The 15,714-nt window shown below is 51.2% G+C and overlaps 1 protein-coding gene across 6 annotated transcripts in view; it reads left to right on the top strand.

The window, feature by feature from the left end:
- The window catches only part of LOC118377073 (rho GTPase-activating protein 12-like), a 147,719-nt gene that overhangs the window by 12,784 nt on the left and 119,221 nt on the right, over positions 1–15,714 (top strand). For 5 of the 6 annotated variants that reach the window (XM_052476276.1, XM_052476275.1, XM_052476273.1 and 2 more), the window contains exon 2: positions 7,296–8,086. In XM_052476276.1, coding sequence (XP_052332236.1) covers positions 7,373–8,086 — 714 coding nt within the window. In that variant the 5' untranslated portion in view covers positions 7,296–7,372. The remainder of the gene's footprint in view (positions 1–7,295; positions 8,087–15,714) is intronic. The other variant, XM_052476272.1, reaches the window with a different exon arrangement.

The raw sequence follows: 15,714 nt of genomic DNA, 5'->3' as shown, positions 1-15,714 counted from the left end.
CCAGGGCTCTGACTGGGCCACTCCAGAAGGCCAGGGCTCTGACTGGGCCACTCCAGAAGGCCAGGACTCTGACTGGGCCACTCCAGAAGGTCAGGACTCTGACTGGGCCACTCCAGAAGGCCAGGACTCTGACTGGGCCACTCCAGAAGGTCAGGACTCTGACTGGGCCACTCCAGAAGGCCAGGACTCTGACTGGGCCACTCCAGAAGGCCAGGACTCTGACTGGGCCACTCCAGAAGGCCAGGGCTCTGACTGGGCCACTCCAGAAGGCCAGGGCTCTGACTGGGCCACTCCAGAAGGCCAGGACTCTGACTGGGCCACTCCAGAAGGCCAGGACTCTGACTGGGCCACTCCAGAAGGCCAGGGCTCTGACTGGGCCACTCCAGAAGGCCAGGGCTCTGACTGGGCCACTCCAGAAGGTCAGGGCTCTGACTGGGCCACTCCAGAAGGTCAGGACTCTGACTGGGCCACTCCAGAAGGCCAGGACTCTGACTGGGCCACTCCAGAAGGCCAGGACTCTGACTGGGCCACTCCAGAAGGCCAGGACTCTGACTGGGCCACTCCAGAAGGCCAGGACTCTGACTGGGCCACTCCAGAAGGCCAGGACTCTGACTGGGCCACTCCAGAAGGCCAGGACTCTGACTGGGCCACTCCAGAAGGCCAGGACTCTGACTGGGCCACTCCAGAAGGCCAGGACTCTGACTGGGCCACTCCAGAAGGCCAGGGCTCTGACTGGGCCACTCCAGAAGGCCAGGACTCTGACTGGGCCACTCCAGAAGGCCAGGACTCTGACTGGGCCACTCCAGAAGGCCAGGGCTCTGACTGGGCCACTCCAGAAGGCCAGGGCTCTGACTGGGCCACTCCAGAAGGTCAGGGCTCTGACTGGGCCACTCCAGAAGGTCAGGACTCTGACTGGGCCACTCCAGAAGGCCAGGACTCTGACTGGGCCACTCCAGAAGGCCAGGACTCTGACTGGGCCACTCCAGAAGGCCAGGACTCTGACTGGGCCACTCCAGAAGGCCAGGACTCTGACTGGGCCACTCCAGAAGGCCAGGACTCTGACTGGGCCACTCCAGAAGGCCAGGACTCTGACTGGGCCACTCCAGAAGGCCAGGACTCTGACTGGGCCACTCCAGAGGGCCAGGGCTCTGACTGGGCCACTCCAGAAGGCCAGGGCTCTGACTGGGCCACTCCAGAAGGCCAGGGCTCTGACTGGGCCACTCCAGAAGGCCAGGGCTCTGACTGGGCCACTCCAGAAGGCCAGGGCTCTGACTGGGCCACTCCAGAAGGCCAGGGCTCTGACTGGGCCACTCCAGAAGGCCAGGGCTCTGACTGGGCCACTCCAGAAGGCCAGGACTCTGACTGGGCCACTCCAGAAGGCCAGGACTCTGACTGGGCCACTCCAGAAGGCCAGGACTCTGACTGGGCCACTCCAGAAGGTCAGGACTCTGACTGGGCCACTCCAGAAGGCCAGGACTCTGACTGGGCCACTCCAGAAGGCCAGGACTCTGACTGGGCCACTCCAGAAGGCCAGGACTCTGACTGGGCCACTCCAGAAGGCCAGGACTCTGACTGGGCCACTCCAGAAGGCCAGGACTCTGACTGGGCCACTCCAGAAGGCCAGGACTCTGACTGGGCCACTCCAGAAGGCCAGGACTCTGACTGGGCCACTCCAGAAGGTCAGGACTCTGACTGGGCCACTCCAGAAGGCCAGGACTCTGACTGGGCCACTCCAGAAGGTGTGTTGTCTTCTGTTTTGTTGCTGTTGATTTACTTCTGTTTAATGGGTCGTTGTCCTGTTGCATCACCCAACTTCTGTTGAGCTTCAATTGGGGGACAGATAGCCTTACATTCTCCTGCAAAATGTCTTGATAAACTTTGGAATTGATTGTTCTGTCGATGATAGCAAGCGGTCCAGGCCCGAAGGCAGCAAAGCAGCCCCAAACCATGATTCTCCTCCAATATACTTTACAGTGGGATGAGGTTTTGATGTTGGTGTGCTGTGCCTTTTGTTCTTCACACATAGTGTTGTGTTCCTTCCAAACAACTCAACTTTAGTTTCATCTGTCCACAGAATATTTTTTCCAGAAGCGCTATGGAAGATCCAGATGCTCTTTTGTGAACTTCAGACGTGCAGCAATGTTTTTTTTGGACAGCAGTGGCTTCTTCCTTGGTGTTCTCCCATGAACACCAGTCTTGTTTAGTGTTTTATGTATCGTAGACTCGTCAACAGAGATGTAAGTCTTTAGCTGACAGTCTAGGATTCTTCTTAGCCTCATTGAGCATTCTGCGCTGTGCTCTGGCAGTCATCTTTCCAGGATGGCCACTCCTAGAGAGAGTAGCAACAGTGCTGATCTTTCTCCATTTACAGACATTTTCTCTTACTGTGGACTGATGAACATCGAGGCTTTTAGAGATACTTTTGTAACCCTTTCCAGCTTTATTGCAATTCTTAATCTTGGATCTTCTGAGATCTCTTTTTGTTCGATGGTGGTTCACATCAGGCAATGCTTCTTGTGAATAGCAAACTCGCATTTTATGAGTGTTTTATACAGGGCAAGGCAGCTCTAACCAACATCTCCAATCTCGTCTCAATGACTAGACTCCAGATTAGCTGACTCCTGACTCCAATTATCTTTTGGAGAAGTCATTAGCCTCGGGGTTCACATACGTTTACCAACCTACACTGTGAATGTTTAAATGATGTGTTCAATATAGACAAGAAAAATACAATAATTAGTGTTATTTAGTTTAAGCACAATGTTTGTTTTATAGTTGTGACTTAGATGATGATCCAATCAAATTTGATGACCAATTCTATGTAGAAATCCAGGTCATTTCAAAGGGTTCACATACTTTTTCTTGCTACAAGTTCTGAGATTTTTACAATATAATATGCCATTTGTAGCTGACACTTTTATCCAAAGCGACTTAGTCATGCGTGTATACATTTTCATTATGGGTAGCCCCCGGTGGAAATCAATCCCACAATCCTTGGCGTTTCAAGCATCATGCTCTACCAACTGAGTCACACAGGACCTAACCTCACACCTTGCAAAGCAGTACCCAATACCTTAGTCAGTCTGCAACTACCGCAGGCGAGTCAGTGCTGCTCTCTTCATGTGCCAGAGACGCCTGAAAAGCCTCTGGGAAGCAAGGTCGCTAGAAGAGACTGGCGTCTTGTCTTGGCCACCCTCCATATCTGCTCAAAATAAGGTTTAGTCTGGACAGACTGAGAACGGCTGCATCTTCCTGTCATTCTCGCCTGCCGAAACTGTCCGTCTGTCTGTCAGGAAATGCAGCTAGGAAATCAATCAGACCAAGTCTCCGTCCTAAATGTCACCCATACCCTATATAGTGCACTACTTTTGCACCCTATTCCCTATATAGTGCACTGCTTTTGACCAGAGACCACACAGCTCTGGTCAAAAGTAGAACACTGATAGGGAATAGGTTTCCATTTTAGGATGCATCCACAGTCATCACATCTGGCCCCTATTCAGTGTCCAATACTATAGAATGAATATGCTGGCCAGTGGCTCTGCTCAGCTGTGATTTATCATTCGGTAAACCATGGATGTTTGGTGGGATTAGTAGCCGTGGAGAGTGTGGTTGTGGTAATATGGGTGTTCTGACTGAGGTATTCCTATTAGGGGAGTTAGTTAATCACACAGTCTCACGGTGTGTGTTTTAAGGTAATGATCTAAACATCTACTGGGAGTGACTGCAGACAAATGGCTTCCCATTTCCTTTTGAAGCCCGTAAAGGTTCTGGTCAAAAGAAGTTTGTTAGAAAGGGTAAGGGGTGCCATTTGGGACAAAATAGGAATTGCTTGAGAGATACTGCTATAATAGCCTATTGCAGACTGTGTAGACAGATGTTGACACATTTTATCTGTGTCTGAAATGGCAACTAGTTTCCGATATAGTGCACTACGAAGTAGGGTGCTGTTTGAGATGCAACCTAGGCCTGACGAATTGTGATTCATAAAACCACAAACACCATCTGTTTGTTTACCACAGTGGGTTTGAATTTAATTTTTTTTATTTTTCCTTTATTTAGGCAAGTCAGTTAAGAACAGATTCTTATTTTCAATGACGGCCTGGTGGGTTAACTGCCTGTTCAGGGGCAGAACGACAGATTTGTACCTTGTCAGCTCGGGGGTTTGAACTCGCAACCTTCCGGTTACTAGTCCAACGCTCTAACCACTAGGCTACGCTGCCGCCCCAATGACCCATGAGACACCATGTTGTTGTTTATTTGGATCCTCTCTCTGGCTTCTTCTTCTTCTGTAGCGTGTGATGTGTGATCCACCTGAGTCTTCAGTGCTAATACATTCTGAGGGTTTTATCTTCACACTGCTCTGCAGCCTTTATTTAACTAGAAAAGTTAAAGAAAGGATGAGAATAAATCCAAAGTTGTCAGCACAGTGCACACTGAGCCACCTCAAGGCTGAACTTGCCTATCCCACAATCACCCCTATGAAGAGAGCAGGCGGTGGACTTTGTTGGTTTGTTAATGAGCGTTGTGGACCCTTTTCAGTACGGCTTGTCTGAGCCTGTTTCTGTAGCGTACGGCAGCTTGATGAACAAGTACACCCCCTGGACGTCTTTGGTATGGGTTGTCCTAGTGAAAATCAAACCCACAATCCTTGGCGTTGCCAGCGCCATACTCTTTGGTACGACTCGACCGGGGATCAAAACCCCCCCAACCTTCCAATCTCAGGGCGGGACACTAACCACAAGGCCACATAACTCGTACCCCTTTCTGAGTGGTTTTTAGACCAGTCTCGGGGGCCTCTAGCTGGGTGTTGGCTCAGTGGAGACAGTATAAATAGTCAAAGCAGTTTGGCTCGCTGTGGTTTTCTTAAGTCCCCAATAACTAGGCTACTCAAAACCAATGTTTTTGAAAAGGATGGTTTGGTGGACAGAAATGGGGGACATTTGAGAGCACTGTGTTTGTGTGATGATGACTGTCTTAACTAGCCTGTGTAAAGTTGGACGGCGGGATTTATCCAAGTACTGTACATGAAACATGGCCTAACTTTGAGGCTCGGCAAATCATTAAGGGCCTCGGGCGGGGCAAATCAGCAAGGGCCTCGGGCGGGCAAATCAGCAAGGGCCTCGGGCGGGGCAAATCAACAAGGGCCTCGGGCGGGGCAAATCAGCAAGGGCCTCGGGCGGGGCAAATCAGCAAGGGCCTCGGGCGGGGCAAATCAGCAAGGGCCTCGGGCGGGGCAAATCAGCAAGGGCCTCGGGCGGGGCAAATCAGCAAGGGCCTCGGGCGGGGCAAATCAGCAAGGGCCTCGGGCGGGGCAAATCAGCAAGGGCCTCGGGCGGGGCAAATCAGCAAGGGCCTCGGGCGGGGCAAATCAGCAAGGGCCTCGGGCGGGGCAAATCAGCAAGGGCCTCTGGCGGGGCAAATCAGCAAGGGCCTCGGGCTCGGCAAACCACCAACTTCCCCTTCTGGAGCAGAGTTTAGCCTGTCGGCATAACATCAGGACATTGAACATTATCACTGAGCTGCACAGGGTTTTGGGTTGGATTGTGACAAGCTCAAATACTTGTACTGACTGTCAACTTCTTCTCCAGACCAATTGTGGGAATGTCAAAAGTGAAATGGAGCAATTCATTTTGGATTCCAGGCTAGTGAATGTCTCTCTTAGGTGGAGCTGCTCATCAAAGGTCAGATTGTGCAACAAGCTGCACATGACTGAGCTCATTTTTTGTCCCTAGCCTCAGGTATGTGTGGCTTCATGAGGGAAGTATGTGTGAGTTGAGTAATCAGAACAACGAATGGCACTGTGCTGCAGGTCTGGGGCTAGTCAGTCAGAGCTGCAGGTCTGGGGCCAGTCAGTCAGAGCTGCAGGTCTGGGGCCAGTCAGTCAGAGCTGCAGGTCTGGGGCCAGTCAGTCAGAGCTGCAGGTCTGGGGCCAGTCAGTCAGAGCTGCAGGTCTGGGGCCAGTCAGTCAGAGCTGCAGGTCTGGGGCCAGTCAGTCAGAGCTGCAGGTCTGGGGCCAGTCAGTCAGAGCTGCAGGTCTGGGGCCAGTCAGTCAGAGCTGCAGGTCTGGGGCCAGTCAGTCAGAGCTGCAGGTCTGGGGCCAGTCAGTCAGAGCTGCAGGTCTGGGGCCAGTCAGTCAGAGCTGCAGGTCTGGGGCCAGTCAGTCAGAGCTGCAGGTCTGGGGCCAGTCAGTCAGAGCTGCAGGTCTACGGCCAGTCAGTCAGAGCTGCAGGTCTACGGCCAGTCAGTCAGAGCTGCAGGTCTACGGCCAGTCAGTCAGAGCTGCTTGCTCAGATTGATAGTCTGTGTGTGAGTGGGGGAAAGAGGAACACGTGAGTCGTATTAGTCACTCTCACTCCCTTTAATGTTATCTAGACCCAGCCTAAACCCAGCCTAAACCCAGCCTAAACCCAGCCTTGTGGATGGGTTTACCCAGTCAGCCTTGTGGATGGGTTTACCCAGCCAGCCTTGTGGATGGGTTTACCCAGTCAGCCTTGTGGATGGGTTTACCCAGTCAGCCTTGTGGATGGGTTTACCCAGTCAGCCTTGTGGATGGGTTTACCCAGTCAGCCTTGTGGATGGGTTTACCCAGTCAGTCTTGTGGATGGGTTTACCCAGCCAGCCTTGTGGATGGGTTTACCCAGTCAGCCTTGTGGATGGGTTTACCCAGCCAGCCTTGTGGATGGGTTTACCCAGCCAGCCTTGTGGATGGGTTTACCCAGCCAGCCTTGTGGATGGGTTTACCCAGCCAGCCTTGTGGATGGGTTTACCCAGTCAGCCTTGTGGATGGGTTTACCCAGTCAGCCTTGTGGATGGGTTTACCCAGTCAGCCTTGTGGATGGGTTTACCCAGTCAGCCTTGTGGATGGGTTTACCCAGTCAGTCTTGTGGATGGGTTTACCCAGTCAGCCTTGTGGATGGGTTTACCCAGTCAGCCTTGTCTTCAGTCTTTTCTCTTGACTGTGTTCCTGTAATCTTATCTACCTGTTCCAGGCTGCTTCCTAGGCTGGGAGTACAACTCTTACTGTTTACAGTGTACATAGATGTGGGGAGTGGGATTGCCAGTCAGTCAGATCTGCAGGTCTGGGGCCAGTCAGTCTATGCTCTCTCGTCCCATCCCTCCATTATATATTGTGTGTTTAAACTACACAAGCACAGAAATCTTGGAGTTGAAGGATTCTGGATTTCTTGCTAATTCTCTCCTGATTCCAGGAATCTTTTACAGGACTTTTGCAACCCTAGTGTGTATATAAACTAATGTTATGATACACTAGGCCTTTTCTCTCTTCTCCCCAGTAGTACGGTGGGCCATGCAGAGCCAGCCTGTGTCCCTGCAGAGGTGAGCTCCAGCACCAGCCAACGTTTTCACCGTGATGGCAGCAGAGCGGGATGGGCGGGGGTGTGAGCTGCCCATCGCCCCGGGCCAGGTGTACATCGAGGTGGAGTATGACTACAATTACAAGTCCAAGGAGCGTCAGGTTTCCATCCACCAGGGAGAGTGTTACATGTTGGTGAAAAAGACCAACGGGGACTGGTGGCAGGTCAAGAAGGAGGAGGGGGCCAAGGCGTTCTATGTCCCAGCGCAGTACGTCAGGGAGGTCCGCAAGGCCCTCATGCCGCCTCCCAAGCCCCTGCACCTGGGGCATCACCGTGGGGGGAGCGGGGGAAACACTGTGCGGGTCAAACCCATCGTCCTGGAGATGGACAGATCTAACGAGAGCCTGAATGTGACCAGTTTCAGTCGGCCCTCTCCCTCCTCACCTTCTCCCTCCTCCTCGTCGGGGGCAGCCCTCACCCCTCCGAGGCAGCGCAGGGACAGGGACAGGGATGCCAACCAGAACCCTGGTAGAGACCCTGGTAGCCCCACTGACTACGACAGGGCCTTGGTAGATGTCCTCCAAAACACTCACGCTCCTGGACGGGGATGTAACACGCTGCCCCGTGCCCGTGCAACCTCCCCTGAGCTCCGCAGGGCGCCCCTGGATGTGGACATGCCTCCGGGGCACTGTGACTCGGAGGGGTCGGAGAGACGCAACGACTCAGAGTCTGGAGATGAGCTGAGCAGCGGTTCTAGTGAACACTTGCAGGTAAGATCTCTCCATCTCTCTCTGTTAAGGTCTCTCCATCTCTCTCTGTTAAGGTCTCTCCATCTCTCTCTCTGTTAAGGTCTCTCCATCTCTCTCTCTGTTAAGGTCTCTCCATCTCTCTCTGTTAAGGTCTCTCCATCTCTCTCTCTGTTAAGGTCTCTCCATCTCTCTCTCTGTTAAGGTCTCTCCATCTCTCTCTCTGTTAAGGTCTCTCCATCTCTCTCTCTGTTAAGATCTCTCCATCTTTCTCTCAGTTAAGGTCTCTCCACCTTTCTCTCTGTTAAGATCTCTCTCTGTTAAGATCTCTCTCTGTTAAGATCTCTCTCTGTTAAGATCTCTCTCTGTTAAGATTTCTCTCTGTTAAGATTTCTCTCTCTGTTAAGATTTCTCTCTCTGTTAAGATCTCTCTCTGTTAAGATCTCTCTCTCTCTGTTAAGATCTCTCTCTCTCTGTTAAGATCTCTCTCTCTCTGTTAAGATCTCTCTCTCTCTGTTAAGATCTCTCTCTCTGTTAAGATCTCTCTCTCTGTTAAGATCTCTCTCTCTGTTAAGATCTCTCTCTCTCTGTTAAGATCTCTCTCTCTCTATTAAGATCTCTCTCTCTGTTAAGGTCTCTACATCTCTCTCTCTGTTAAGGTCTCTACATCTCTCTCTCTGTTAAGATCTCTCCATCTCTCTCTGTTAAGGTCTCTCCATCTCTCTCTCTGTTAAGGTCTCTCCATCTCTCTCTGTTAAGATCTCTCCATCTCTCTCTCTGTTAAGGTCTCTCCATCTCTCTCTCTGTTAAGGTCTCTCCATCTCTCTCTCTGTTAAGGTCTCTCCATCTCTCTCTCTGTTAAGGTCTCTCCATCTCTCTCTCTGTTAAGGTCTCTCCATCTCTCTCTCTGTTAAGGTCTCTCCATCTCTCTCTCTCTAAGATCTCTCCATCTCTCTCTAAGATCTCTCCATCTCTCTCTAAGGTCTCTCCATCTCTCTCTCTAAGGTCTCTCCATCTCTCTCTCTAAGGTCTCTCCATCTCTCTCTCTAAGGTCTCTCCATCTCTCTCTCTAAGGTCTCTCCATCTCTCTCTCTAAGGTCTCTCCATCTCTCTCTCTAAGGTCTCTCCATCTCTCTCTCTCTAGGTCTCTCCATCTCTCTCTCAGGTCTCTCCATCTCTCTCTCTCTAAGGTCTCTCCATCTCTCTCTCTCTAAGGTCTCTCCATCTCTCTCTCTCTAAGGTCTCTCCATCTCTCTCTCTCTAAGGTCTCTCCATCTCTCTCTCTAAGGTCTCTCCATCTCTCTCTCTCTAAGGTCTCTCCATCTCTCTCTCTAAGGTCTCTCCATCTCTCTCTCTAAGGTCTCTCCATCTCTCTCTCTAAGGTCTCTCCATCTCTCTCTCTAAGGTCTCTCCATCTCTCTCTCTAAGGTCTCTCCATCTCTCTCTCTAAGGTCTCTCCATCTCTCTCTCTAAGGTCTCTCCATCTCTCTCTCTGTTAAGGTCTCTCCATCTCTCTCTCTGTTAAGGTCTCTCCATCTCTCTCTCTAAGGTCTCTCCATCTCTCTCTCTAAGGTCTCTCCATCTCTCTCTCTAAGGTCTCTCCATCTCTCTCTCTAAGGTCTCTCCATCTCTCTCTCTAAGGTCTCTCCATCTCTCTCTCTGTTAAGGTCTCTCCATCTCTCTCTCTGTTAAGGTCTCTCCATCTCTCTCTGTTAAGGTCTCTCCATCTCTCTCTCTGTTAAGGTCTCTCCATCTCTCTCTCTGTTAAGGTCTCTCCATCTCTCTCTCTGTTAAGGTCTCTCCATCTCTCTCTCTGTTAAGGTCTCTCCATCTCTCTCTCTGTTAAGGTCTCTCCATCTCTCTCTCTGTTAAGGTCTCTCCATCTCTCTCTCTGTTAAGGTCTCTCCATCTCTCTCTCTGTTAAGGTCTCTCCATCTCTCTCTCTGTTAAGGTCTCTCCATCTCTCTCTCTGTTAAGGTCTCTCCATCTCTCTCTCTGTTAAGGTCTCTCCATCTCTCTCTCTGTTAAGGTCTCTCCATCTCTCTCTCTGTTAAGGTCTCTCCATCTCTCTCTCTGTTAAGGTCTCTCCATCTCTCTCTCTGTTAAGGTCTCTCCATCTCTCTCTCTAAGGTCTCTCCATCTCTCTCTCTAAGGTCTCTCCATCTCTCTCTCTAAGGTCTCTCCATCTCTCTCTCTAAGGTCTCTCCATCTCTCTCTATGTTAAGGTCTCTCCATCTCTCTCTCTGTTAAGGTCTCTCCATCTCTCTCTCTGTTAAGATCTCTCCATCTCTCTCTCTGTTAAGGTCTCTCCATCTCTCTCTCTGTTAAGGTCTCTACATCTCTCTCTCTGTTAAGGTCTCTACATCTCTCTCTCTGTTAAGGTCTCTACATCTCTCTCTCTGTTAAGGTCTCTACATCTCTCTCTCTAAGGTCTCTCCATCTCTCTCTCTCTCCAAGGTCTCTACATCTCTCTCTCTAAGGTCTCTACATCTCTCTCTCTAAGGTCTCTCCATCTCTCTCTCTAAGGTCTCTCCATCTCTCTCTCTCTAAGGTCTCTCCATCTCTCTCTCTAAGGTCTCTCCATCTCTCTCTCTAAGGTCTCTCCATCTCTCTCTCTAAGGTCTCTCCATCTCTCTCTCTAAGGTCTCTCCATCTCTCTCTCTGTTAAGGTCTCTCCATCTCTCTCTCTGTTAAGGTCTCTCCATCTCTCTCTCTGTTAAGGTCTCTCCATCTCTCTCTCTGTTAAGGTCTCTCCATCTCTCTCTCTGTTAAGGTCTCTCCATCTCTCTCTCTGTTAAGGTCTCTCCATCTCTCTCTCTGTTAAGGTCTCTCCATCTCTCTCTCTGTTAAGGTCTCTCCATCTCTCTCTCTGTTAGAACTCTCCATATCTCTCCATCTCTCTCTCTGTTAAGGTCTCTCCATCTCTCTCTCTGTTAAGGTCTCTCCATCTCTCTCTCTGTTAAGGTCTCTCCATCTCTCTCTCTGTTAAGGTCTCTACATCTCTCTCTCTGTTAAGGTCTCTCCATCTCTCTCTCTGTTAAGGTCTCTCCATCTCTCTCTCTAAGGTCTCTCCATCTCTCTCTCTAAGATCTCTCCATCTCTCTCTCTCTCTCTAAGGTCTCTCCATCTCTCTCTCTCTCCATCTCTCTCTCTGTAGGTCTCTCCATCTCTCTCTCTAAGGTCTCTCCATCTCTCTCTAAGGTCTCTCCATCTCTCTCTAAGGTCTCTCCATCTCTCTCTCTGTTAAGGTCTCTCCATCTCTCTCTCTGTTAAGGTCTCTCCATCTCTCTCTCTGTTAAGGTCTCTACATCTCTCTCTCTGTTAAGGTCTCTACATCTCTCTCTCTGTTAAGGTCTCTACATCTCTCTCTCTGTTAAGGTCTCTACATCTCTCTCTCTGTTAAGGTCTCTACATCTCTCTCTCTGTTAAGGTCTCTACATCTCTCTCTCTGTTAAGGTCTCTACATCTCTCTCTCTAAGGTCTCTCCATCTCTCTCTCTAAGGTCTCTCCATCTCTCTCTCTAAGGTCTCTCCATCTCTCTCTCTAAGGTCTCTCCATCTCTCTCTCTAAGGTCTCTCCATCTCTCTCTCTAAGGTCTCTCCATCTCTCTCTCTAAGGTCTCTCCATCTCTCTCTCTGTTAAGGTCTCTCCATCTCTCTCTCTGTTAAGGTCTCTCCATCTCTCTCTCTGTTAAGGTCTCTCCATCTCTCTCTCTGTTAAGGTCTCTCCATCTCTCTCTCTCTAAGATCTCTCCATCTCTCTCTCTCTAAGGTCTCTCCATCTCTCTCTCTCTAAGGTCTCTCCATCTCTCTCTCTCTAAGGTCTCTCCATCTCTCTCTCTCTAAGGTCTCTCCATCTCTCTCTCTCTAAGGTCTCTCCATCTCTCTCTCTAAGGTCTCTCCATCTCTCTCTCTAAGGTCTCTCCATCTCTCTCTCTAAGGTCTCTCCATCTCTCTCTCTAAGGTCTCTCCATCTCTCTCTCTAAGGTCTCTCCATCTCTCTCTCTAAGGTCTCTCCATCTCTCTCTCTCTAAGGTCTCTCCATCTCTCTCTCTAAGGTCTCTCCATCTCTCTCTCTGTTAAGGTCTCTCCATCTCTCTCTCTGTTAAGGTCTCTCCATCTCTCTCTCTGTTAAGGTCTCTCCATCTCTCTCTCTGTTAAGGTCTCTCCATCTCTCTCTCTGTTAAGGTCTCTCCATCTCTCTCTCTGTTAAGGTCTCTCCATCTCTCTCTCTGTTAAGGTCTCTCCATCTCTCTCTCTGTTAAGGTCTCTCCATCTCTCTCTCTCTAAGATCTCTCCATCTCTCTCTCTCTAAGGTCTCTCCATCTCTCTCTCTAAGGTCTCTCCATCTCTCTCTCTAAGGTCTCTCCATCTCTCTCTCTAAGGTCTCTCCATCTCTCTCTCTAAGGTCTCTCCATCTCTCTCTCTCTAAGGTCTCTCCATCTCTCTCTCTAAGGTCTCTCCATCTCTCTCTCTAAGGTCTCTCCATCTCTCTCTCTAAGGTCTCTCCATCTCTCTCTCTAAGGTCTCTCCATCTCTCTCTCTAAGGTCTCTCCATCTCTCTCTCTAAGGTCTCTCCATCTCTCTCTCTAAGGTCTCTCCATCTCTCTCTCTAAGGTCTCTCCATCTCTCTCTCATTTAAGGTCTCTCCATCTCTCTGTCAGTTAAGATCTCTCCATCTCTCTGTCAGTTAAGGTCTCTCCATCTCTCTCAGGTAAATATTGTTGAATGACAAAATCTGGTGATGTTGTGGTCTTTCGCTCCTGTCTGTGAATCTTTTGAAATGTTTTCCTGCTGTTCATGTGGTGATGATGTGAAAGTAATCTGAGCCGACTGCAAGTGTTCTTTCTTTTAGGTAGCACAGTATGAGGTACTACTTGAACTGAATTATTTTACTATGGTACTAATGATGAATACACCCTGTTGTTCTCTGTAGTAGCTGGCTGATTAGGGCCTGGGTGTAGTGGCTGGCTGATTAGGGTCTGGGTGTAGTGGCTGGCTGATTAGGGTCTGGGTGTAGTAGCTGGCTGATTAGGGCCTGGGTGTAGTGGCTGGCTGATTAGGGTCTGGGTGTAGTAGCTGGCTGATTAGGGCCTGGGTGTAGTGGCTGGCTGATTAGGGCCTGGGTGTAGTGGCTGGCTGATTAGGGTCTGGGTGTAGTGGCTGGCTGATTAGGGTCTGGGTGTAGTGGCTGGCTGATTAGGGTCTGGGTGTAGTGGCTGGCTGATTAGGGTCTGGGTGTAGTGGCTGGCTGATTAGGGTCTGGGTGTAGTGGCTGGCTGATTAGGGCCTGGGTGTAGTGGCTGGCTGATTAGGGTCTGGGTGTAGTGGCTGGCTGATTAGGGCCTGGGTGTAGTGGCTGGCTGATTAGGGCCTGGGTGTAGTGGCTGGCTGATTAGGGCCTGGGTGTAGTGGCTGGCTGATTAGGGTCTGGGTGTAGTGGCTGGCTGATTAGGGTCTGGGTGTAGTGGCTGGCTGATTAGGGTCTGGGTGTAGTATCTGGCTGATTAGGGCCTGGGTGTAGTGGCTGGCTGATTAGGGCCTGGGTGTAGTGGCTGGCTGATTAGGGCCTGGGTGTAGTGGCTGGCTGATTAGGGCCTGGGTGTAGTGGCTGGCTGATTAGGGCCTGGGTGTAGTGGCTGGGTGATTAGGGCCTGGGTGTAGTAGCTGGCTGATTAGGGCCTGGGTGTAGTGGCTGGCTGATTAGGGCCTGGGTGTAGTGGCTGGCTGATTAGGGCCTGGGTGTAGTGGCTGGCTGATTAGGGCCTGGGTGTAGTGGCTGGCTGATTAGGGCCTGGGTGTAGTGGCTGGCTGATTAGGGCCTGGGTGTAGTGGCTGGCTGATTAGGGTCTGGGTGTAGTAGCTGGCTGATTAGGGCCTGGGTGTAGTAGCTGGCTGATTAGGGCCTGGGTGTAGTGGCTGGCTGATTAGGGTCTGGGTGTAGTGGCTGGCTGATTAGGGCCTGGGTGTAGTAGCTGGCTGATTAGGGCCTGGGTGTAGTAGCTGGCTGATTAGGGTCTGGGTGTAGTGGCTGGCTGATTAGGGCCTGGGTGTAGTGGCTGGCTGATTAGGGTCTGGGTGTAGTGGCTGGCTGATTAGGGCCTTGGTGTAGTGGCTGGCTGATTAGGGCCTGGGTGTAGTAGCTGGCTGATTAGGGCCTGGGTGTAGTGGCTGGCTGATTAGGGCCTGGGTGTAGTGGCTGGCTGATTAGGGCCTGGGTGTAGTGGCTGGCTGATTAGGGCCTGGGTGTAGTAGCTGGCTGATTAGGGCCTGGGTGTAGTAGCTGGCTGATTAGGGCCTGGGTGTAGTGGCTGGCTGATTAGGGCCTGGGTGTAGTGGCTGGCTGATTAGGGCCTGGGTGTAGTGGCTGGCTGATTAGGGCCTGGGTGTAGTGGCTGGCTGATTAGGGCCTGGGTGTAGTGGCTGGCTGATTAGGGCCTGGGTGTAGTGGCTGGCTGATTAGGGCCTGGGTGTAGTGGCTGGCTGATTAGGGCCTGGGTGTAGTGGCTGGCTGATTAGGGCCTGGGTGTAGTGGCTGGCTGATTAGGGCCTGGGTGATTAGTGGCTGGCTGATTAGGGCCTGGGTGATTAGTGGCTGGCTGATTAGGGTCTGGGTGATTAGTGGCTGGCTGATTAGGGCCTGGGTGTAGTGGCTGGCTGATTAGGGCCTGGGTGTAGTGGCTGGCTGATTAGGGCCTGGGTGTAGTGGCTGGCTGATTAGGGCCTGGGTGTAGTGGCTGGCTGATTAGGGCCTGGGTGTAGTGGCTGGCTGATTAGGGCCTGGGTGTAGTGGCTGGCTGATTAGGGCCTGGGTGTAGTGGCTGGCTGATTAGGGCCTGGGTGATTAGTGGCTGGCTGATTAGGGTCTGGGTGATTAGTGGCTGGCTGATTAGGGTCTGGGTGTAGTGGCTGGCTGATTAGGGCCTGGGTGTAGTGGCTGGCTGATTAGGGCCTGGGTGTAGTGGCTGGCTGATTAGGGCCTGGGTGTAGTGGCTGGCTGATTAGGGCCTGGGTGTAGTGGCTGGCTGATTAGGGCCTGGGTGTAGTGGCTGGCTGATTAGGGCCTGGGTGTAGTGGCTGGCTGATTAGGGCCTGGGTGTAGTGGCTGGCTGATTAGGGCCTGGGTGTAGTGGCTGGCTGATTAGGGCCTGGGTGTAGTGGCTGGCTGATTTGGGCTTAATAGGAGCATACTGGGGCTTCGTAGGAACTTACTTAACTGACTTGCCTAGTTAAATAAAGGTTAAGAACAAATTCTCATTTACAATGACGGCCTGCCCCAGCCAAACCCGGACTACGCTGGGCCAATTATGCCCCGCCCTATAGGACTCCCAATCAAGGCCAGATGTGATCCAGCCTTGATTTGATCCAGGGACTGTAGTGACGCCTCTTGCAGTGCCTTAGACTGCTGCGCCATTCGGGAGCACTAACAATGGTGATTTATGGTGAAAAAGACAGAATAGAAAACTCTACTCGTAAAATATTTAGAAACAAATCGTTTTGGGGTATAAATATACCCTGTAGAATACAATATTATGCAAAGTTAGTATTGATCATGTTGAGTAATATTTATTTATTTTCATGTACATTCTGTGTAGCGGGAGCGTGCTACTGTACCCCTTTCAAGCTGCCGTATTGACCCTTGCGTGACCTGAC

This window comes from Oncorhynchus keta, chromosome 23 (assembly GCF_023373465.1).
Source record: "Oncorhynchus keta strain PuntledgeMale-10-30-2019 chromosome 23, Oket_V2, whole genome shotgun sequence".
In the NCBI taxonomy this organism is placed as follows: domain Eukaryota; kingdom Metazoa; phylum Chordata; class Actinopteri; order Salmoniformes; family Salmonidae; genus Oncorhynchus; species Oncorhynchus keta.
The sequence above is the reverse complement of the archived record's forward strand: the minus strand, read 5'-3'. Positions and strand labels throughout refer to the sequence as shown.